Genomic DNA, 23791 nt, shown 5'->3' with positions numbered 1-23791 from the left:
CCACAGCTCCACAGAAAGACCTGGAGAGTGATTTCTGGTACTGGCCCTGTCTTCCCTGAGTAAATTTTTTTTTTTTTTTTTTTTTTTTAATGGCATCTCCATAACCTGGCTACCCCTGCCAGGAACCTGGAAGTTGATCCTGAATCTCTTTCCATCGCTTGGATGTTCAAACAGGTGGCACAGGCCCCTGGAGTCTTCCTCTGAGTGTCTCAAGTGCAAGCCCTCTGGCCAGCCCTCTGCTGTGGCCTCAGTTCAGGCCCTTGAAACCAAACCCTCTGATTATTGCAGTGGTTGAATATTTTTTCCCCCAGCAACCAGGGGGATCTTGCTGAAATGTAAATCTGCTCACATTTCTGTCCTGTTTTGAATCATTTAATAGCTTCCTAGTAACCCTAGGATAAAGTCCAGCAGCTCCGTAGCCAGACATACAAGTCTATTCTTGAGTTTCTCTCCTAGACTTTTATCTTTGCTTATTACTCTGGGTGCCTCTGGGTTCCTCCCGCTGGGAGATGGCCCTTTGCCATCCTTTAAAATGTGTGATAACTCAGCAGGGTGCGGTGGCAACTATAACTCTGACTCGGGAAGTTCGAAGCTAGCTTCAGCAATTTAGTAAGGCCCTAAATAACTTAGAGCTTGTTTCAAAATAAAAAGGTTTGGGGATGTGACTCAGTGGTTAAGCGCTCCTGGGTTCAATTTCTGGTACCAAAAATATATATATATATATATATATATATATAACTTCAAAGTCAGGTTTCCTCCTCTAGTCTTCTCCAGCGCCTGGTGCTTACCTCTTTCATCGTCTCACATTACCTGTCTTTACTGGCCTGGGAGCTCTTTCAGCCTTGGGACTGTATAATTTTTGTCCTTAGGTTCCTAGCAAAATATCATGAGCAAAATATAATCTCTGATATAGTAAAAAAGAGCATAGGTTTGGATAGTTCAAAAGAATTTTTCCATTTCATCTGAGTAGTCAAATTTATTGACATGATGTTTTTAATAATATTTCCTTCTTATCCCTTTCTTTTTTTAAAATATTTATTTTTTAGTTTTAGGTGGACACATATTTTTATTTTATTTTTATGTGGTACTGAGGATCGAACCCAGTGCCTCATGCATGCCAGGCGAGCACGCTACTACTTGAGCCGTATCCCCAGCCCCTCTTATCCCTTTCTTATTTGTGAAATCTGTAGTGATACTGCATCTGTCATTCCTGGTATTTGTAATCTTTTTTTCCTGATCAGTCTGGCTAGAAGATCAATTTTTTAAAATATTTTTTTAGTTATAGATGGACCACATTTATTTATTTATTTTAATTTTTTTTAAGAGAGAGAATTTTTTAATATTTATTTTTCAGTTTTCGGTGGACACAACATCTTTATTTTATTTTTATATGGTGCTGAGGATCGAACCCAGTGCCCTGCGCATGCCAGGCGAGCATGTTACCGCTTGAGCCACATCCCCAGCCCCCTGTATTTATTTTTATGTGGTGCTGAGATCAAACCCAGTGCCTCACACAGGCTAGGCAAGCGCTCTGCCACTGAGCCACAACCCCGGCCCCTACTTGTCATTTTTATCGTTGTTCCTCATACATACATACACTCATAAATAATGATTGTATTTTCTTTTGGCTGCTTTTGAAGTTTTGTTTTTTGTTTTTTTTTTTTAATCTCTGGTCTTGATGAATTTTACCATACTATGCTCTGGTGTCGTTTTCTTCGTGTTTCTTATGTTCAGGGTTTGTTGAGGTTGGATCTGTAGGTTTATAGTTCTTATCAAATTGGAAAAATTTAAACCATTATTTCTTGAAATATTTCTTTCACTTAGTACCAGGTGTGTTTCTTTTGGATAGTTTATGTTGTTATGTATTCAAGTTTAACAGTCTTGTTTTCTGCAGTGTTAATCTGCTGTTAATCCCATTTAATAATTTTAATCTTTCACAGCTCAATTTGGATTTAAAAAAAATCTTCCATGTGTTTCCTTAACTTTTTGAACACATAGCAGTTATAACTGTTTTAATAAAAGTTTGCTAATTCTGACATCCACATTAGTTCTGAATTACTTGATAGTTTGTTGATTTGTTTTTCTTCCTATTATGGATATTATTTACCCACTGTTTTGCATGCTTACTAATATTTGATTGGATGTCAAATATCAATTTTACCCTGGTAAAATTTCTGTATTCCTTTACATGTTTTTTACCTTTGTCTTGGGCACAATTTTCTTGGTAACATTTTGTCCTTCTGGGTCTTGCTTTTAAGATTTGTTAGGCAAGAGTTAACAAGATTAACACTGGAGCAGTGTTAATCTAGTACAAGGCACTTATTCCCTACTTCGAGATAAGACCCTGCTGAAAAACTGTGAATTATGAGGCTTTTCCCGTCTGGCTGAGGAACTGTACTCCAGCTGGCCTCTATTTCTGTTCTCTCTCATCCTTTTTAGTGGTTCCTTAGGTAGCTGCTGCTGCTTCGTGTGTGCTGGTCACTATTCTACTATTTCAGGGTTACCCTCTGCAGCTCTCTCCTCTGGTGCCCTGTGTTCTGCCACAGCTACTTTGGTCTCTACAGACTCTCAGCTCTGTCTTGTCAACCCTGAATGTAAGCTTAGTCTGCCTTCTTGTACCTCGGCCTAGAAACTCTCAAAGCAGTAAGGGCTGGGGCAGTCATGGGTTCACCTTGTTTATATCCTATATTTCAGGGATCATTGTCCTTTTTTGCCTGATATTCAGTGTCTTGAAAACTACTTTTTCATTTATCTTGGGTGGGAGGGTAAATCTAGTCCCTTCCACTCTATCTTAGCTGAAGCAGAAATGTTTATTTATTTGTTTGTTTGGTTTTTGGTGCTATAGATTGAACCCAGAGCCACTCTTTACCACTGAGCTACATCTACAGCCCTTTTTATTTTTATTTTATTTTGAGACAGAGTCTTGCTAAGTTGCTTAGGGCCTCATCAAGTTGCTGAAGCTGGTCTCAAACTTATAATTCTCCTGCCTCAGCCTCTCAAGTTGCTATGATTACAGGCACGAGCCACCATGCACTGCATTTATTTGAATCTTGTCTGCCCGTTCATTATTCACAAGTTTTTAGAGTTTAGTTAGTCACTTTTAATCTTTCTAGGCCTCAAATCTCATTTGCAAAATAGGCTAATTAAATGTATTTCTTACTATGATGATTAAATGAAAAACCAACTTTCTGAATAGGTGTTAACTTAGGTTAGTATGTGAGAAAGGAAGAACTCAGAACCAAAGGTTGATCTCCAACCATTAGGAATTAAGAAGAAGGAAAGGATTTAGGAAAAATGCACAAGAAGAAATGGCTAGGGCTGAGGGTGTGGCTCAGTGGTAGAGCATTTGCTTAGTATGCATGAGTTTGATCTTCAGCCCTGTTCCCCTGTCAAAAAAGAGGGGGGGGAGAAATGGCTGCCGGGTAGGGGAGCCATGCTAGGGTGTCACCCAGGGCTGGCAGGAGAGGATTTTCAGGCAAGAGGGCAACACTGCTAGAATTTGTAAGGTCGTGAGGCATCTGGGTTCACATTCTGACTGCGTTTACCTCTTCTTCCTGAGTGACATCTGTGGTGAGCATTGAATCTCAGTACTGGCTGCCTTTACCCAGCTGGAGCAGCTGAGTTCAGAGGCTAGAGGGAGTCTCCGATCTTTCTAACTCAGTTTGTGAAATCAGTTAAAATGAGAGAGAAACTGCTAATTTCATTGGACAGGGCAAACTTGATTATGTGACATGCTCAGGAAATGGATTGTAAAGATGTTAATTACATTTTCAGGATCACACAAGGTCAACCAGAAAAAGGCTTTTTTTTTTAAATCTAGTTAGAACCACATGGCTTCCTGTATCATGTTTCATTTGGAGGAAGACTAGAATATCTACCTTCCCCTTGTCTTTGATGAGAAGTCTGAGGTCCTAAGAAGTGAGAAGGCTTGTTTAGTGACATAATTTGGTTATGGCATAGTTGGAAATGAAAGCCACATACAGGACTACAAGACCATGCTGCAGGTGGTATTTGGACACAAGTCTTTTCAGGAGTTGTTGAAGGAGCGTTAATCTATTCAGGACACTTGGCTTGGATTCTTTGTCTATTACCTCTAATTTTGTGACCTTAAGCAAACCTTTGGGACTTTATTTGACTAGCTTTAAATTGGGCATAACCTTAATTGCTTGAAGGCAAGCAGTTGTACCAGATAACTCCTAGCAGTTTCCTCCAGATTAGTGTCAAGTGTTAGAGGGCCAGTCCAGAAGCAGGTGGTGGGCAGTGGTAGGTTCTGAGGTGAATGGGAGTGTGCTCCTTCTAAAAGATGACAGCTACTCAGTTCCAATGGATTGTTGCTAGGTGCCAGTGTGGTTTCAGATACTCTGAATTTACAAAAGAAACCCCAAAGATGAATTTTTGTGTGACATATGTAACATTCAAATTTACATATTAAGACATGTTTTAATTAAGACTTGGAACAATTAAAACATCTGTGTGGAGCTGGGGTTGTAGCTCAGTGGTACAACGCTTGCTCCTCACATGTGAGGCCCTGGGTTCAATCCTCAGCACCACATATAAACAAACAAACAAACAAACAAATAAATAAAAAGATATTGTGTCCCTCTACAACTATTAAAAAAAATCTGTGGGCTTCATGGATGCTCAGTGCTAGCCTCTGAAAGCTGTTTTAATGAAATTCTGTAAACTTTTGTGTATAAGAAAGGACCTTGACCTTGGATTTCAGAGCATAGACTTTTTGACTATGACTCTCAATAACTAGGGGTAGGTCACTTTCTTTCCTGGGATCCTAGTTATCCCATCCTGAGTTATCACTAAGAGCTACATATTCTCTGCTGCCTGCTGTGTCTGGGAAGTGAAACAGCTCTTCTTGGGATTGGGGGTGTAGCTCAGTGGTAGATTGCTTGCCTAGCATGCAGGAGACCCTGGGTTCATCCCCAGCACTGCCAAAAGAAAAAGAAAAAAACCAATCTCCTCTTTCTGTCTGAATAGAATCTAACTGCAACAGAGCTATGGGAAGCTATCAGCCGCCCTTTTGGAAGCCACAGCCAGCCACACAGACCCTTCTGCTGGTCCCTTTGCTGGGCCTGATTTCCCTTGGCCATTTTTTCTCATAGCTTGGGCCACTCCTGCTGCCTAGTTCTGGAACAGACCACTGCTCACTCTGGGTCTGTGCCTCTTCCCTTGAGGTGGTACCAGGTAGTCACTGGGGAGGTCCCAGGCTGACTATCTCTGATAACAAACCCTTTGGACCCTTTGGAATCTCAATGGCGTTAACATAGGGAAAAAGCAGGCAATGACAGAAATGTGGGAAACCTTAAGGTCTTACGAAGGTCCCTGGACCTTTGGCATGTAGAAGGAAGGCCATTAGGAGACAGAGGGCATTGACTGGTAAAGAAGTGACAGGACCTGGCTGAGCATTTTGGTATGCCTTGCCTTTCTTCCTTTCTCAGTATTGTTAGGGACACAGAGAGGTAGCTTCTGCCCTTGAGGGGCTGCTTGTCTAGGGAAGACATAGGACAGGCATGGGAGAAGACAGTTATCCCTTGAAACCTAGAAAGAAGAATTCTGTAAACTTCCCAGCTGTGTCAAATCATCAGCATAAGTGCAGGGAGATGATAAAGTGATTGAATTTCATCACATGTGCTTTTAACCAATTTAAAATCCATGAGAAAGAAATTTTGTTCAGAGGCTTTTATTGCCTTCCCACCTGGATTACCAGTTAGTGGAGTTTCTGGCTAGACCGAGAAGCCCCTGGAAGCCCTTGGTATCAGACTGCTAGTTTGCAGAATCTGTGGGATGCAGAGGCTCTCAGATTGCCAGGCTCAGGGCAGAAACAGGCCCAGTTGCCTACTTGGGCAGGATAGGTGTTCCTCTGCAGAGAAAGAATATGCCCTATGCAGACAGGCATATCCTGGCTTTGATCCCAGACTGCCACTATATAACCATATGACTTAGTGACCTTGACCAGCCTCAATATCCTGATCTGCCAAGTGGAACAATAACAGCTCCTGCATAGCCAGTGAGCACATACCACTCATGGTGGTTAGCACCCCTCATAAATGTTAACTCTGTTTTATACAGTAGCACTCCTTTAGCAGCAGTTTTGCCTTTTGCAGTTTCAATTACTCAAAGGTCATCTGTGATCTGAAAATATTAAATGGGAAACTCCAGAAATAAGCAGTTCATAAAATTTTTATTAGAATATATGGTTCTAATTTTTCTGCTTTTTTATTGTTAATCTTTTATTAAGCCTAACTTATAAACTGAACTTTATGTACATACATGTATGTACATATAGGAGAAAATATTATTTATAGAGTTTGGTACTATCTACAGTTTCAGTCACCTACCCAGTTCTTGGAACCTAGCTCCCACAGGTAAGGGGGACTACTTACAGGATTATATTTTTTTCTACCATACTCTTTCTTAGAGGGACATGCTAAACTAGGAGATGGGACAAGAACTGGAAGTTAGAGATTCCAGAGAGCATAATGGACACCAGCAGGGCACAAGAGGCAGAGGAGGAGGAAGCAGGCAAGCAGGAGAGAACACCACACTCATCAAGTGTCTTCATAGAGCTCATCCGTCCCAGGCTGTAGTGGTATCACACCCATTTTGTATCTGTTGAAACACATTCAGAGTTGAAGTAACTTACCTGACACTCAGGGTTAGAGACAGGTTTCTGACCTGGTTTTCTTACAGTGCTGGTAAGCTTCAGCCATGGTAGGGGTGACAAAATCTGCATTGGCTAAAATGATCAAGGTGGTTTTAAATTTACTTTTCCCAATGTGGTTTGCAAATGGTTTCCGAGGGGTCTGGGATTGTGGTGGTGGTATGTTCTCTTCCCGTTAAAACAGGTTCTGAGAAATCCTGCAGTTACAAATACAAGTGGCAGACACTTAGCGCTTCATTGTGTTTCAGGCTCTGTGCTGGCACATCACATACTTGCCTCATCCTAATCCTACAATAGCCCTGTGTGCTGGTGCTGTTGTTATCACGGGGATTTGTGAGGTTAAGTAATTTGCTTAGGGGGACTTGATGGTGGAACTGAAAGTTGAAGCTGGAAAACTGGATAACCTTAAACCACTATTGTAATTTGAAGTGGCCCAGCTTCCTTGACTGCTCAGGTGCCTCATCAAGCCTTGTAAAGAACACCAGTTGTATATGCTATTTTAATGATTTTGGGTGGCACAAGCCCGTAATCCCAGTGACTTTGGAGGTTGAGGCAGGAGGATCACAGGTTTGAAACCAGTCTTAGCATCTTACTTAGTGAGACCCTGTTTCAAAGTCAAAAATAAGGATGTGGCTCAGTGGTTAAGCAATCCCTGGTAAACTCAGTCAGTCCCTGGTACACCCTCCCCCCAAAAAAGTAAATAAATTATTTTGGAGCATTTGCTATTTTGTTAGTTTGTTTATTGTGGTGCTAGCTTATTTCTTCTTTGTCCCTGTTAAAATAATAAAGGGCTTTCTTTTTCTCCAGAATTTTCCTTCGCAGTGAGTACTGTGCTCCCTGTGTGTTTGCTGATGAAGTCAGCAGGGCTTCAGACTCTGATTTCCTGGTCATACACAAATACTTATTTTACCATCTCTAAATGGAGCATATTAGCTCCCGGCCACGGAGAGCACATTAGGGGAACAGAGAGATATATCACAGAGAAGGAGGCTGCTCTGGAAAATGTGTCTGTGCCTCTGGCCTCAACCACCCTGCCCACAAGTACCTGGGAGAAAAATACAGCAGTGTTGGGACAGCAGTCCAGGACTGTTGCAGGAGAAGGCATTCAGGCCTGCAGGTGAGCCTGGACTCTGAGCAGTGGTTGACAGAAAACCGTCTGTTAGGGCTTCAAAGGTGCATTTTGTTTCTGAGCTTTTTTTTTTTTTTTTTGGTGGTTCTGGGATTGAATTGCATGCTAGGAAGGTGCTATACCACTGAACTACATCTCCAGCCCAAAATCTGAGAATTTTCTGTAAGCCTTATAGATCCATGCTATTCCTGCCACCTCTGTACAGGGTAGAGAAATGGGAGCCCCACCCTGTCTCCATCTTCTGAAACTGTAGGTAAGATCAGTAGTACCCATTTGGGAAAATACTCATGACCCAGACCAGTTAACACCTCTTTTCCATTCTTTCTTTTTCTTCTAACTGGGGACTTCTAAGAGCAAATTAGATAGCTTTCTGATTCTTAGCATGCACTTTTTTTTTCCTATGGGATACTGGAGATTGAGCCCAGATCCTCACACTCATAAGGCAAGATGAACCATATCTCCAAGCTTTTTTAAATTTTATGTTTAGACAGAGTCTCACTAAGTTGTTGAAGCTGACTTTGAACTTGGGATCCTCCTGGCTCAGCCTCCCAAGTAGCTGGGATTACATGTGCCACAAGCCTGACTTGACAGGAACTTTTTTTTTTTTTGGTAATGGAGATTTTACCACTGAGCTACATCCCCAGCCTTTTTTGCTTTTTTATTTTGAGATAGGGTCTAAGTTGCTTAGGGCTTCACTGAGTTGCTGAGACTGGCCTTGAACTTGCTATCCTCCTGCTTCAGCCTCCTAGTGACACAAACTTTTAAATGGGGTTTGCAAAGAGAAGAGTTTTGAAAGAGAGTTAGGCAGATATTTTCTTATGGCAAGGGGAGCTGCTGATTTATTTTTAGCAAGTTAGTTTGTAGATAACAGAGTTGGTAGCAGAAGGAGTTCTGAGCTAGTTCTAGTCCTGATTCTTTTTCTGACTTTCTGTGAGGTCCTGGCAGCCTGTGCCCACTTCTCTGCACATCATTTTTCTCAGTTATATAATGAGAAGAGTTGGACTGAATTCAGTACCTCTGAGACCTCTCTGCCCTTGATACCAAGAGTGTAACTCTTGGGGCTAGGGATGTGTCTCAAGCGGTAGCGCGCTCTCCTGGCATGCGTGCGGCCCGGGTTCTATCCTCAGCACCACATACAAACAAAAATGTTGTGTCCACCAAAAACTAAAAAATAAATATTAAAAAATTCTCTCTCTCTCTCTTTAAAAAAAAAAAAAAAGATTGTAACTCTTAACTGGTCAAGTTCATACCACATTGTCATGTGGTGCAGGGATGGTTGCTAATAACCATCAGGTTTCTACAGGATGAGTTTCTTTGGCATTGGTTAATTTTGTGGTTTTGACTTTCAATATCTTGTTCAGATACAGGAGGCAGATGACAGATGATACCCCTACCCACCCCACCTCTGGTAAAGTGACTAGTGGCTTGAAGGCCAGATGTGGTTCTCCTGGCTTAGGGTTCCCTCATCATCTGAAGTCGATTCACAAGCATAATGAGCCAGAAATGTCTGAGCAATGGGGGGAGGCAGGGAGAACGGGGCTCCCTGGGGCTCCCTAGCCTCACTTGCCTGGCTGCCTGCCAGTGCCCTGTTGCGTGCCCCCAGGCTGCTGAGGGTTCTTCAGAATTCTCCCCCTAGCTGGAGTTCAGTGTTGCATTTGTGTGTAAGCGTCCTTTGGAGTGTGCTTGTGTTTGTTGTCTTCTTCATGCTGACAGTGGGCACTTCTTCCCTCCCAGCCCTTCTGTTAGATACCTTCAAATGTAGGATCTTGGTCTTTGAAAGAGCTGTGGACCCCACTGTGTGTTTAGTGAGAGCAGATCACTGGGCCCTCCTCTACATGCCAGAGACTCTGTGCTAGTAGGGATTGCGTGGTCATGAGTTTGTGGCATCTTAGACATACTCTGGGCTATTTGGCCCTGTGCTGAATTTCGGGCATATTGTAGCAGGCAGCCTTGCCTTCCTTCTCACACCACTTCAAAGCGATGTTGGCCTTTGCTTAGGAGATAGCCGTGTCCTATCTAGTTGTGTTGAACTGATGTAGTCTCTGAAAATGATTTCTGTGGTCACAACAGATGCCTTGCAGAAAAGGTTTCTGATCCTAAGTGAATGTCTTTCCCACTGGTCTCTTTGCTTCTTAGGGTGTCTTTTCTGTATCTTTCTCCCAAATAGCTGTTGGAGGGTCTAATGAAGCAGCTGTCTGGAGACCAATGTTTATTTCAACATGGTTGGAGTTGTTTTTGCTTCAGCTTTCAGAGCCAATAAAGCTGGTTATTAGATTCTGTAATTGCTGCTGTAATTACTCTCTTGGAACCAGCAAAGGCATAATTAAATATGGAGATTCCAAGGACTATTTTTTCCATCTAAAAGCAACCTCTTAAACTTCTATCAGCCTGGTCTGGGTTAGATTTCAGTTATTAAAGCCATTTTGTTTACAAACGACACCGGGAGTTCTTTGGCAGAAAAGGAATTTCTTTGGCTACCTCTTTGAATATTTGGTTTAGATGAACAGCCCCTCATTAGTCAAAAATAAGAAGTAGTACTAGGGATCCAACCTGGGTCCTCTGCCTACTAAGCAGATACTCTGCCACTGCACCATATCCCCAGTCCTTAAATGCTTGTTTTTAATCTAACCATCAGGAACTTATAAACCTTAGGCACAGCATTAAAAGCCTGGATGTTTTTATGTAAACATTGGGCTTGGCCTTTTGGACTTTGGCTACATGTAGAAGCAAATCTCTATGGTCAGGAATATGGTTGTGTTGGAGGAAGTTTTAAGAAGGATATTGTTCAGGAAGGGTATTGCTTACCTTTAGAAGCAATGGGCTCCTCTCAGCCTTCTGTGTACCCCAAGTTACACTCCACTGCGGTGCTCCAGGTTGTACGGGATGGGATGGTTCCAGTGCTGTGACTATTTATTGACACATATTCTTGCAGCCCACATGCAGACAGGGTTACTTTACTTATGAATTGTGTTTAGGCTTTTCTCAGGATATACCTTTTCTTTTTGGCGTTCTCAGTGAGTTGAGAAATACATGTGGAAGTTAGATGGAGTAAAAAAGATCAGCAGTCCTTGAACCCGCCTGGAGGGGAGGCAGCTACACCAACCTTGTAGTAGGTAGAGGCTGCTGGAACCAGGCTCCTTGCTGGGAACCTGTTCCCAGTCTCAGAGGAGTACACTTCATGGTGAGTAGCTTGTAGAAGGTCCTATTTGATGAACAGAAGAGATGCAGGGAGAGGATCATGCCAGATGATTGCTCTAGTCTTGAGTTTCAACAAGATGCTGTCATTTTTCCTCTGAGTCGGAATTGCACCTCACATGGGGAACCCTCGTCAGAATACAGGTGCTTCAAAAATGCATTTAATATTGAACATCATATTTTAGCCTAGCCTATTGTAAATATGCTCAGAATACTTACATTAGCCTACAAGTGTGCAAAATGATGTAACACAAAGCCTACTTATAATGAAGTGTTGTTGAATGTCTGTGTAATTTATTGAATACCATACTGAAAATGAAAATCAAAGTGGTTATATAGATGTGCATTTGCACTGTTGTAAAGTGAAAGATTCTAAATTGGAGACTATGTGTGTATAGAAATCTTATAAAACAGATGAAAGTAGAGATTCAGTTTAATATATACTAGGCATATATTGTGTACCTAGTCCTTGTGCTAGATGTTAGTCTGCAAAGATAAATAGTATTATCATGATTTTTCATTGCAGGGTGTCACTTGCTTATCTTCCTTGTGTAGTAGTATTTGCTTCCAGATCATTTATTGCTTGGGGGAAGCTGAGAAGAGGAGGTAGAGGTTAGAGAAATTTAGGATTGGCATCAAGAAGTCACTGCCAGTGGACATGTTTTAACAAGCTGGGTGTGATAGCACAAGCCTATAATCCCAGCTACTGGAGGCTGAGGCAGGAGAATCGCAAGTTTGAAGCTACCATTGGCAATCCAGCAAGACTCTGTCTTAAAATTAAAAAGGGTTGAGGATATAGCTCAGTTAAAAAGCATCCTTTTTGTTCAGTGCCCCCCCCCCGCCCTACATACACACAAAAAAGAAAAAGCAGTTCTAAATTTGTGATGTTAATATGGAAACAATAACTTTATCTTTTTTTAATTTGAAATTTTTATTTGTTTTAATTAGTTATACATGACAGTAGAATGCATTTTTACACATCATACATAAATGGAGTGTATTCTTCTGGTTGTACATGATGTAGTTACACCAGTCGTGTAATCGTCCATGCACTCAGGGTAATAATATCCGATTCATTCTACTATCATCCCTACCCGCAGGCCCCCTCCCCTTGGAAACACTAACTTTAATTTTTACAGATCAGGATGTTGATGGTATAAAATCAGCTTCATAAACATTTTATCAGGCTCCTGTTACACTTGGGACACTAAAAAGCAAGACTGCTCCATCATCTCTGTGTTTGTTCTTGAGAACTGTCCCTGAATTGCTTGCTGTAATTCTGAGCCCATGGTAGGGAACAGCAGAGGGCTGGGGGTTACACAGACAGTGGCCAAGCCCTCCCCTCCTCACATCACACAGCTAGCCTGGGTGTCCTTTCATCCTTTTGACCCACACTGTCCGTGTTAGAGTGGGGTCTGGCTCTCTATCATCACTGAGTGCCAGAAGATTCAGTGAAATGAGATGGGTGGGACTGCTGCCCTGCTGGTGGCAGGCTCTTAGAATGCCTTGGTGAATCTAGAATGGTAGACAAGGGAGGGTGGGGAACCTGGGAAAGGGTGCCTGAGCTGAGCTTGAACCGTCACTGGGTGATTAGGGTGTGTCTAGGCCGTTTTCTGTCACAGGAGAAGCAGCAAGGAAGTTACCCAGGAAGGAAGCAGGTCAGCAGCCGCAGGATTCTCCCAGGGTAGCTTTCTCTGTCGTCGTGGTTGTTGAAGACCTGGTGCTAGGGCTCCCAAGACTCGGGTTTATGAAGAGAATCCCAGTCCCTTGATTCTGCAGGTCCTTTCAGGCCACATGAAACCATGTGGAAATTTTGTCCTGGGGGCAGATGGAGGGTTTGAGATTTTTCAAGCAAAGGAGTGGTTGGTTTTCACTCCCTCTTCTGTTCCACAGTCCCCTGGGCACTCACTGATGGATTGGTAGCCCCTCCAGGGCAAGATCCTGCCCTCTCCATCAAGTGGGAGGCACAACAGAAAGGCAGGACGTGCATGGACCTGGGATTCCACACCTGGCTTAAATCCCTCTCCACTACCTTGACGACCTGGACTGGGTTATGGAACCTTTCTGAACCTCAGCTTCCTCTTCTGCCTACAGGGTTGCCGTTGTGAGGAACTTCTGTAGCATGCATGTGATTTAGTGGTGGCAGGAGGTGAGGGTTTTCAGCAAGGGTTTTGGGGTCAGCCATTTTAGTGATTCATGTCAGGATCAAGAGAGAAACAGATTAAGTGGCTTTTCAGATTTAATGAGGCACATTTTATTGTTCTTCACTTTTGCTGCAAGTTCTCTTTAGCCTGCTTTATCCTTTGGCTGGGGGAGTTCTTCCTGGTTGTTTCAGCTGTTGCTTTTTTTTGGAGGACCTGTGGACACTAACGTAGAGGCCAAGCCATTTTCCCTTGGCGAGTGGTTCTCAGGAAGGAATCCTAGACTAACAGTGTATATGAGTAGAAGAAATTTGTTAGCTATTCATGTTGATGTGACAGAGAAACAGCCCTGTGTGTGTGGGGGGGTGATTGTAACCTATAGCCTGCAGGAGGTGGCTCTGGTTCTGTAGCTCTTGGACCCCAGGGAGCGCATAGGCTTGCGTGTGTCTGTGGGCCTGGTGCTCCTGGGCCTGAGGTGGGGTTGGGCAGCCTGCACAGCCCAGTGTGGCCCAGCTCAACCATTCTTTCTGCCTCAGGCTGCTGAGGTGCCTTTTTGCCTTTGATGCCCATCTAAGATGGGTGTTGAAGAGGGGAACTGAGACAGTAACGGGAAGGAAATCTGGGTTTGAGAAATGTAGTTTTGGCACAGCTTTTTCACAAATTCATCTTGGTCAAATTGCTTGCTTTGACTGGGCCTTTAAAACAAAATCACCCCTACAGTCTTTTTTTTTTTTTTTAATATTTACTTTTTAGTTTTAGCTGAGCACAATATCTTTTATTTTTATGTGGTGTTGAGGTTTGAACCCAGCACCCTGCGCATGCCAGGTGAGCGCACTACTGCTTGAGCCACATCCCCAGCACCCCCTACAGTCTTAAGAAGCCAGGCTGGGTACTGTGGCACATGCAAACATTTATAGAGTTGTTGGCTTAGCATTTTAATGTGAATTCGCCTAGTATTTGGTATAGGCATTTATTACTTTTAGAATTAGTTGGCATTAAATGGTGCTTTAATTTTGCTTTATAATAATCAGCACTGCTGGGCTTTAGGCAGGGGTGTCTACATTTTAAGGTGCTAGGTGTTTGCATACATTAGCAGGAAGCTTACTAGCTCACCAACATCTGGGATCTGGACTTTGACCTCAAAGTGATCTTCTGGGTGCTTTGGTTTGGGTGTGTGTTGGCAGAGGTGTGAACTTTTGCTTGTGTGCTTGCTCCTTGGCTGCATTTTGAGGTATGCAAATTTTTTGTGTTTTATTAGAAAATTGATGTGCTTTCTTTGTAGAAGAGAATATTTTATTAACCATTGGTTGTAGTGGAGGCGACAACTGAGGTCCCAACTGGGGGAATGCTCAAGTGACTTCTAGGATATCTCCCAAGTCTGGGCTGTCTGAAATCATGTTTTCTCCCCATGCAGCGGCCTTACAGGCGCTGAAGCGCAAGAAGAGGTACGAGAAGCAGCTGGCGCAGATTGACGGCACGCTGTCCACCATCGAGTTCCAGCGGGAGGCCCTGGAGAACGCCAACACCAACACTGAGGTGCTCAAGAACATGGGCTATGCCGCCAAGGCCATGAAGGCTGCCCACGACAACATGTACGTGTCACTGCTGGTGCAAGGAACATCCAAGTGTAGGGCAGCCCTGGCTTGCCGCACACACTCAGGCTGTGTCCTGGGGTGGACCCCTTGACTTATTTAAGCACCCGAATTTGATTTAATCTGCCTTCTTTTGGGGAGCCTTCTAAAATGAATTATAATTATGAATCCTGTTGCCTTTGGAAGCAAAGCTCGTGGAGTGAAGAAAATATTTTTTTGCCTGATTCTTTACTATTGTGATGAGCGTACTTTTTAAGCTGGGAATGTCCTTAGGAACTCTTCTCATCAAGAGGAGAAGCTTGTATCCCAGAGGAGGAAGGCCACACGCCCTGGGTTATGTGTGAGCATGGACAGAACTGGGGCTAGAACCAGTGGTTGTGACTTTGCCGTCACTGTAGGGCCCCGGTGTGTGTGGTGCTTCCAGGAGCTTTGGATCTCCCTGCTCTTATGTCTGCTTGTGGTGGAAACTTGCCTTTTCCCTTGCTCTTGGGCTATGGCTGTCATATTGGCAATGTTTTTGCCTTCAGCAGTCCTTCCTTCTCTGGGTGGCTGCTTCTCATGGGAATGACCTAAGAAACAAGATAACCAAGGTTATTAAAATTGTAAGTAAAGGTTAGGAGGCTTCAAATGAGGGCCTTTTCCATGAACAAAATTCTGTATTTGTTTTTAGTTCTTGACTTGGCAGCTTATATTGCGGGTGCTTGGAACCCTTCCTGCTTCCCTTTTAGTACTCAGCTGTGCTCTAGGACAGGGGTTGGCAAAATGCAGCCTCTGGGCTGGGCGTGGTGGCACATGCTGGTAATCCCAGCAGCTCAGGAGCCCAAGACAGGAGGATCACAAGTTCAAAGTCAGCTTCAGCAACTTAGGCTCTGAACAACTTAGCGAGACCCTGTCTCAAAGTAAAATATGAGAAAGGGCTGGGGATGTGGCTCAGTGAACCCCTTGGTTCATTCTCTGGTACCCACCTCACCCAAAAAATGCAGCCTGTGAGCCTGCCACCTATTTTTGTAAATAAAGCTTTATTGAGACATAGTCATGCCTTTAATTTAGTTATCATCTGTGGCTGCTTTTTTTTTTTTTAATTTTGGTTTGGGATGGGCACAGTACCTTTATTTTATTTATTTTTATGTGGTGCTTAGGATCGAACCCAGTGCCTCACACTTACTCGACAAGTGCTCAACCACTGAGCTATTACCCCAGTCCCGTGACTGCTTTTGTGCTACAAAGCAAGGTTGAATGTTTATTACAGAGATACCACAAATTCACAAATATATATTATCAGGCCTTTTACAGAAAGAGTTTGCCGCTCCTTGCTCTAGAAATGAGAGTTTTTTGGGAAAAGTTATTTTTACATAAGGGAGGTGTCATCTGAGGGTGGATGCTTTGGACCGAGCTGATCTGGTGAGGGCCGTTCTCTCAGTCACCTAGAACAGAGCACGTCTCTGTAAACACTGTGCATGCCTTGAAGTACATGCACGTGGCTCATATTGAATAGTTGTGTGTTTCATGGTCAGTGCTGCATACACACTGCCTTTCTTTTGGCATACACACTTCTCCTTTCCTAGTAGTGGAGCCAGAGTGGATTTGGGCAGATGTGAAAGGCTTTCAGGTCACATGCTGTATTTTGTGATTTGTGATTTTACCTCCCTCCCTACAGAGTTGCCTTTGAGCTTGAAAAAGAGCTGTTGGTTCAGGAGTTAAAGTCCTGTGGGCTCATCTGACATGTTTGCTCGTTTGCATTTGGGACCTTGACTGTGCCACTTAACTTTGCTGAGCCTTATTTTCTTAGGGTGTTAGACTAGGTGATGTCTTAAGGACATACCTGTTCCTTATTTTAAAGGGGAGTAGAGGCAGTTATGACAAGTAATCCCTGGAGGGGCCTGACTGATGGTAGCGATGGAGCTGGGAAGCGGGCTGTGTGCGGAGGGTTTCTGCTCTGCTTTGCAGCTCCTCACGCAGACCCGTCGGCCAGTATGACAATCTGTTCATTTCATTTCAAGGGACATCGATAAAGTCGATGAGTTAATGCAGGACATTGCTGACCAGCAAGAACTTGCAGAGGAGATTTCAACAGCTATTTCAAAACCTGTAGGATTTGGAGAAGAATTTGATGAGGTAAGTGGTTTCATTCAGATCACAGAAACCTCACAGGCGACACCCAGGCCAGGCCGTCCCTTGATGTGTTATTGAAGGTTCTCAGCAGGGGTGTGTGGTTTGGAAATCACCAGTTCTTACCCCTCCAGACTTGGATAGAGACAGGCATGGTGTTAAGTCTTCCTGAATGCTAGATTTTGAGGGATGCTGTCATGGTTTTGGGTAGTTGACCTAAAGGAACCTTCATCGGGCATCAGCTCCGTAATTGGTTTCAACAAGCAGTTACCCTGCACCTTCCCATGGTGGGCACTGGGCTCAGAGGTGGGGGAGCAGAGGTGACCATGTCCTGGAGAAGTATACGGGATTTCCCCTCGGACAGCTCTGACATAAAGGAAAAGCCAGGGAAGGAGCATTTAGCTCTGATCTCTGAACCATCCTTCTGGACATTGGCCACCTACCTATCCATTGCTGCTCTACAGTTTGGGACTTGGAGTCCCTTGGGTTTTTAAAATACAGTAGCAGCCCCTAGTGAGGATACTTCATTATGCCTTAGATTTGAGTCCCTTGAAGGTCAGCCCTTCTCAAATTCTTTGTGTTCTCTGACTTGCGTCATATAAGGAGAAACCAGCCTAGCCTCTTACCTTACCTCCCTCACTCTGTTTTCTTTCACCAGGATGAGCTCATGGCAGAATTAGAAGAACTAGAACAGGAGGAGCTAGACAAGAATTTGCTGGAGATCAGTGGACCCGAAACAGTTCCTCTACCAAATGTTCCCTCTATAGCCCTACCCTCCAAACCCAGTGAGTATTTCTTATTACAGCCAGCATCTACCAGCACCAGGTGAGGGGTGTCTTATGGTTGGTTGACTTCAGTCTGGGTCCTGGGCTTGTGCAGGGTTGAGAACCAGAATGTGTTGCAGTGGCCACAGTAACAATGTCTTCTGCGTTTTTCTAGTTTCTAGAACAGGTTTTTTTGTTTTTGTTTTGTTTTAACCTTAGCACTATGGACTTGGCCAGATAATTCTGAAGGTAGGGGTAAGCCTGGGAGGCTGTCCTGTGCACTGTGGGTAATAACAACACCCCTGGCCTCCCCCAGTAGCAACACCCTCTGTTTTGTGAAACTAAAAGCTTGTCCAGGCATTGCCAAATGTCCTCTGGCAGTGGGGGTTGGGGACTCATTCCCATTTGAGAGCCCCTATTCTAGACTGATATTTCTCCAGAGAAAGTTCTAGGCACTGTGAGAAGGTGTGAGAATTTTAGTCGAGTAGCTCATGCTCCATCTAGTATCCTGTGCTATGCACACCTGAAAAGCCCAGGCCCTCGGAGACAGCCCCTGGGAACAGCTTTGGCTGTCCCATGGTTTCCTTCTCCCTGTCACTTTCCCCCTCCCCTATCATGATATTTCACCCCTGATAAAAATATTCCACCCAGAGCTTCTTGATAAATGCTCAGTGGCAGAGCACTTGGCATGTGTGAGGCACTGGGATCGATCCTCAGCACCACATAAAAATCAGTAAATAAAATAGAGTTATTGTGTCCATCTACACTAAAAATATTTTTTAAAAAAAGGTAAAGCAGTTGATCTGGTGTGGAGAGAGCACCCAGGCAGTGGTGTGAGACCAGGCCATAGTCACCCGTGTCTTCTGTATAAGAGGAGAGGCCTCTTACACAGTCAGTGCCCAGCAAGCCTCCTGGGGCCGTGCCCTGGGGGTTCAAGCAGTTGGGGTGGAGGTGGGAGGCTGGCGAGGATCGAGCTCCTGTGAACTACTTCCCTTCTCCACCGCCTATGGTGCTCTGAGACTGAGACCTCGTGGGAATGCTGGTGACTCTCAGTGTGGAGACTTCCTCACCTATCTGCCCCTGCTGGACCGAGGGGAGGTGCTGGGGAGGGAGAACCTGGGGTCCTGGAGTTTTGTGTGACAGCTTTAGGCCCTGAGGAGCCGCTGGTTAACAGCCTGGAGGCCAGGGGGCTGCAGGGTGGAGCGCAGCCCTGGTCCCCAGCCAGAGTGCGCCAGCATCCTCTCAGCCAGCCCCTAAACAGCCTGTTCTGTCTTCAACAGCCAAGAAGAAGGAAGAGGAGGACGACGACATGAAGGAATTAGAGAACTGGGCCGGATCCATATAACTGGTCCAGTGCAGGCTGGGCCCAGACAGACTCTGGTGGCCTGCGCTGTGGGCAGGCGCTGCGTGTGCGGGCAGGCAGGATGTGGTGCAGGCAGCCTCCATCGCTCTCAATCTCACTCCAAAGCAGCAGCAGGCCGCATCGCTGCTCAGAGCATGGTCTGCGCCCAGCGGGAGGGCGGGGGGAGGGACGGGCGGGCGGGAGGGAGGTGCCTGCTGTTTATAATGTTGAATTTCTGTAAAATAAACTGTATTTGCAAATCCAACATTGAGCTTCTGGACTATGCTAACTCCACTGCTGAATCCTCAATGGAAAGGGTCGACCATTTGCAGTTGAAATGATCTGAAAATGTAGCCTCTGTCCTTTTAAGTCAGTTGACTTGTCGCACATCTCTTTGTAAGACTGTATGGTACTGGCAGAAAAGTCGTTTTTTAAAAGCCATAGGCTTTTCCTTGTCCTTAGCTGTAATATCGCATTGGTTTTGGCTTCCTCGAGAGCTGTGTTTCTTTTCTGTCTGTCACCTGTGTACTGGCCCCCCGTGTTTACCACCCTGGCCCTCCTCACTCCCACCCCCCTGCTCTTTTGGAGTTTGTGACACTGATTTGAAATGGATGTGTTCTCTTGAGAGCAAGTGAGATTGTTAGAATTAAATTCCAGCTTTACGGTTTTCTAACATGGCTCTAAGGTCCTTGTTGCTGTTTGTGATAACTGATAGATAACTCATTGGAAACATGTGCATACATTTATATTCAGATGAAATTATGGTTTGCACTGTCTATTAAATATCTCAATTAATTTTCATACTTTGCCGTTGTGTTCAATTAGTCTGTCATTTACCTTGGGAGCTGACCTTTCCCAGGCCAGCATGGGGTCCAGTGGTGTCTATGGAAACAAGGAAAACTTGAACATGACATATATCAACAGTCTGAGCCAAAGAGCGGAGCCTATCTCATCAGACATCTACTCTGGTTCTAGAGGCCCTGGATCTGTGAGGCTCACCTTGCTTGGGGATCCCCTGGGCTCAGTTCAGGTGAGTTGGCTCTCACGTAGTTCCAGGGTCTTCGTCCTCTTCTGTCCATGTCCACGGGCAGGAGCCTCTCCTCTTGGAAACCCTGGTGCTCCCACTGGGCAAGGCCAATGGGATTGAAGAAATTGGCCTTTCCCTGGGGAGGAAGTACGGGCAGTGACAGAATTAACACAAACCCTTGTTTCCAGTCTGCTGCGGGTTGCCATGTGACTGTGGTCCAGCCCATTCCATTCTCTGCACTTTTTATAACTCTTGTACCTGCTGGAGAATTGGATGAACACTTTAGACTCTCAGCAAAATAGATTATGCACGTTCATCGCAAAGTATGCATGCAGATTGGCAGTAGTGAGAGGATACCCCATTTTCCCCGAACCTCTTAAGATTAAAACCAACCAGGAAGCCGGGCATGGTGGCACACCCCTATAATTCCAGCTGCTCGGGAGGCTGAGACAGGAGGATCACAAGTTCAAAGCCAGCCTCAGCAATGGTGAGGCACCAAGCAATTTAGTAAGACCCTGTCTCTAAATAAAAAATACAAAATAGGGCTGGGGATGTGGCTCAGTGGTCAATGCCCCTGAATTCAATCCCCGGTACCAAAAAAAAAAGAAGAGTAGTGGCCGTGCATCCCTCCTTCACCTGCAACAGAAGACTCAACCAACAGACCTAAGTGACATTCACTTATTCGTTCAAAATTCACTCCAAGTTGCTGTGCATGGTGGTGCACACCTGTAAGCCCAGTAGCTTGGAAGGCTTAGGCAGGAGGATCACAAGTTCAAGTTCAGCCTCAGTAATTAGTGAGGCCGTAAGCAACTTAGTGAGATCCTGTCTTAAGAAATGAAAAGGACCAGGGATGTGGTTCAGTGGTTAAGCACTCCTGGGTTCAAACTGCAGTAACTGCCCCCCCCAATAACAAAATAAACATTTATTTATTTTTAAAAAGTATTTAGCACCTCCTTTGTGCCAGGTACTGTTGAAGGCACTGGGAGTGCATGACCCACAGGTGGGGTCTCTACCTTCAGGTTGGTAACAATCTTCTAATCTCAGGATTGGTATTAGTGGTGGGTTGGGGATTGGGGGCAGTGCTCAACCATGTCCTCAGGAACCAGGCTCATGGGGTCCTTCTGCTCTGCTGTCCTGAGCACATAGGCTTTTCCTCCTTGGACTTGCCACCTCTGGGTCATTAACTGGCATTGCGTCACACCCCAGAGGCCAGGAGCCTGTCATCAGTACCTGCTGACTCTGCCTTCACCCTGCCCACGTCACCAGGAGGCAGACTCCCGGAAGACCCACGCAAATGCCCTCAGGACTCATGGGTCATGCCTGGCACATGACTACTACTTGCTCCAAGGAAGTCTGGGAAAGTGGGAGCCAGACAAAGGGGTTCAGTCAGGATTCTCCCGTAAGGCTGAGGGTGGGGCCACCCTTCCCTGAGATTGTTGCAGCCCATCCAATTGATACCTTGGAAGAAGGGGGGGACGGTGGCTGGGTAGTTGACACAATCATCAGACCCCACAAACAAACCCGAATGTGGTTAGTGCTACCAGTTTCTTTTAAAAGCAGGTCGGATCATGACATTTCTTTCAACCCCCTTAGCCTCTACCTTCTCTTCTGTGTTTGGAAAACTAAAGGTGCCTCAGAATCACCCAAGAAGCTGGTTGAAAGCCCCAGAACTGGGGGCTGGAGAATCACTCCTTGGGTGATTGTAATGTAGATGGGCTGGGACCCACACTGGAGTATTCAGGTGGACAGTTCTCAGAATGGCTTTCGTGGCCCCTCTATGACCGGGCCCCTTCCTTCATACCCCCCCAACTCCTGTTACCCAGAGTTCTGGCCCTTGGCCTTCCTCTCCTCTTTGCAGCCTTCTTGGTCCCTTTTTTAAATTTTATTTTTCACTGATTTATTTTGTGGTGCTGGAGATGGAACCCAGAGCCCCTGACATTCTGCCAGAGCCCCCGACATTCTGCCAGTCGAATTCTACCACTTGAAACCTTGCAAATGTATTTGAGCACCTCTGTGCCAGTGCTCATGAAGCTCACGGTTTGATGGGATGACTAAAAAGGATATTGCAGCCAGGTGCGGTGGCGCATGCCCGTAATCCCAGCGGCTCTGGAGGCTGAGACAGCAGGATTGCAAGTTCAAAGCCAGCCTCAGCAATGGAGAGGCACTAAGCAACTCAGTGAGACCCTGTCTCTAAATAAAATACAAAACAGTGCTGGGGATGTGGCTCAGTGGCTGAATGCCCCTGGGTTCAGTCTCTGGTTACCCCCTCCCCCAAAAAAGGACATTGCTATTTACCTCTTCCTTGTTGCCACCACAGACTGGGTAACCAGCGTGATGAAACCCACTGGAAAGAAGGCCCCTGACTCAGGAGGGCTTGTGGGAGGAAGTACTGTCTCAGCCAAGGTCGAGGGCCAATGAGGACTCAGCATGGGAAAAGAAATGAAATAGCAGAGACAGGACAACAGTTCACTGCATGTGCAAAGGCCTGGGGCCACTCTAGGCTTGCTTCTGGGCTTGAGCAGGACAATGGCACAGAGTCAATAGACACAGCGGATATCAAGGAAATGAATTATAGATGAGGCAACTGCGGCGCTGAGGTGCCTGGGAGCTTCATTAGCAGAGCTGAGGCGTGAACTTGGCTCCCGTCTCTCGGTCCAGGCCTCTTCCAGGCTGCCCCTCGTGCCAGGAAGCAGCTCTCCCCACTCCTGCCAGCTGCATTCTGGCCTTGCTGATCCTTGTGAGCAGAAACATGTCCTCTGGCCCACAGTGGCGGTGCTGGCTTGAACTTTTTGATTTTCACTAAGAACAGCAGCTCTAAAAGGAGGGAACATGAAGAGCATTTACCAAGAGCCATGGAACCTGCTTTTTATTTGGCCCACACAGGACGGTTTGTTGCCCTGTTTCACAGCTGAGAAAGCCCAGGGCCTGTGGGGTAGAGGGATTTGTCCACGGTCACAGCTGGTGGTCAGAGGCGCCACAGGAATCCAGCTCTCTCCTTCCCTGCCACTGTGGTGGGGGAGGTTCAGGCTCACGGTGAGACACCCTGTCTCCCTTAGATGGTGTCAACTCTGAAGGTGGCCAATGCTGGGGTCCCAAAAGGAGGCCAGCTTTCTCAGATTTTTACCTCCTGCTGGGAGCAAAAGAGGCCAAGGTGACAGGACCCAAAATCATCCAGGGTGGCCTGGAATGGAGCCATGGGGTCGATCTCTGTAGTAGCCTCCATCTGCTAGAGGCTGAGGAGGGTGGGACGGCTCTTGGGTTGGGTTCCGCTCCACCTGAGGCCTTGGCTGAGACAGTATTTCTTCCCACATGCCCTCCTGAGTCAGGGGCCTTCTTCTCAGTGTTTCCCAGACCATCTCTTTGATGCTACCTCTGATTCCTTCTCTCCCTCAGCTTGGTGGCTCTGTGGGGACATCAAGTTTCCCCACAGAAAGCATGGACAAAGACACAGGTCCATAATGATGCAGGTCTGCTTCTCTATTGATGCACAGGAAACCACCCTGAGCCGGGTGCAGTGGCACACGCCTGTAATCCCAGTGATTTGGGAGGCTAAGGCAGGAGGATCGTGAGTTCAAAGCCAGCCTCAGCAATGGCGAGGCACTAAGCGACTCAGTGAGTCACTGTCTCTAAATAAAACACAAAATAGGGCTGGGGATGGGGCTCAGTGGTCGAGTGCCCCGAGTTCAATCCCCAGTACCAAACAAAGAAAGAAAAAAGAAACCACTCTGAAACTTATTTGGGAAAAGAACTATTTTAATGAACTCTCAGATTCTGTGGATTAGAAATTTGCAAACCCCCCCTCCCTCGGTGGAGTGACTT

The 23791-nt window shown here is 45.4% G+C and overlaps 1 protein-coding gene across 1 annotated transcript in view; it reads left to right on the top strand.

Annotated features, from left to right (window-relative positions):
- The window catches only part of Chmp4b (charged multivesicular body protein 4B), a 38990-nt gene extending 19244 nt beyond the window's left edge, over positions 1–19746 (top strand). The window contains exons 2-5 of the mRNA XM_015481619.2: positions 14553–14730; positions 16731–16845; positions 17498–17624; positions 18884–19746. Coding sequence (XP_015337105.1) covers positions 14553–14730; positions 16731–16845; positions 17498–17624; positions 18884–18948 — 485 coding nt within the window. The 3' untranslated portion in view covers positions 18949–19746. The remainder of the gene's footprint in view (positions 1–14552; positions 14731–16730; positions 16846–17497; positions 17625–18883) is intronic.
- The last annotated feature ends 4045 nt before the right edge of the window (positions 19747–23791 follow it).

This window comes from Marmota marmota, unplaced genomic scaffold (genome assembly GCF_001458135.2).
Source record: "Marmota marmota marmota unplaced genomic scaffold, marMar, whole genome shotgun sequence".
NCBI classification, from domain to species: Eukaryota; Metazoa; Chordata; class Mammalia; order Rodentia; family Sciuridae; genus Marmota; species Marmota marmota.
Note: the sequence above shows the minus strand (reverse complement) of the source record. Positions and strands in the feature narration are given on the sequence as shown.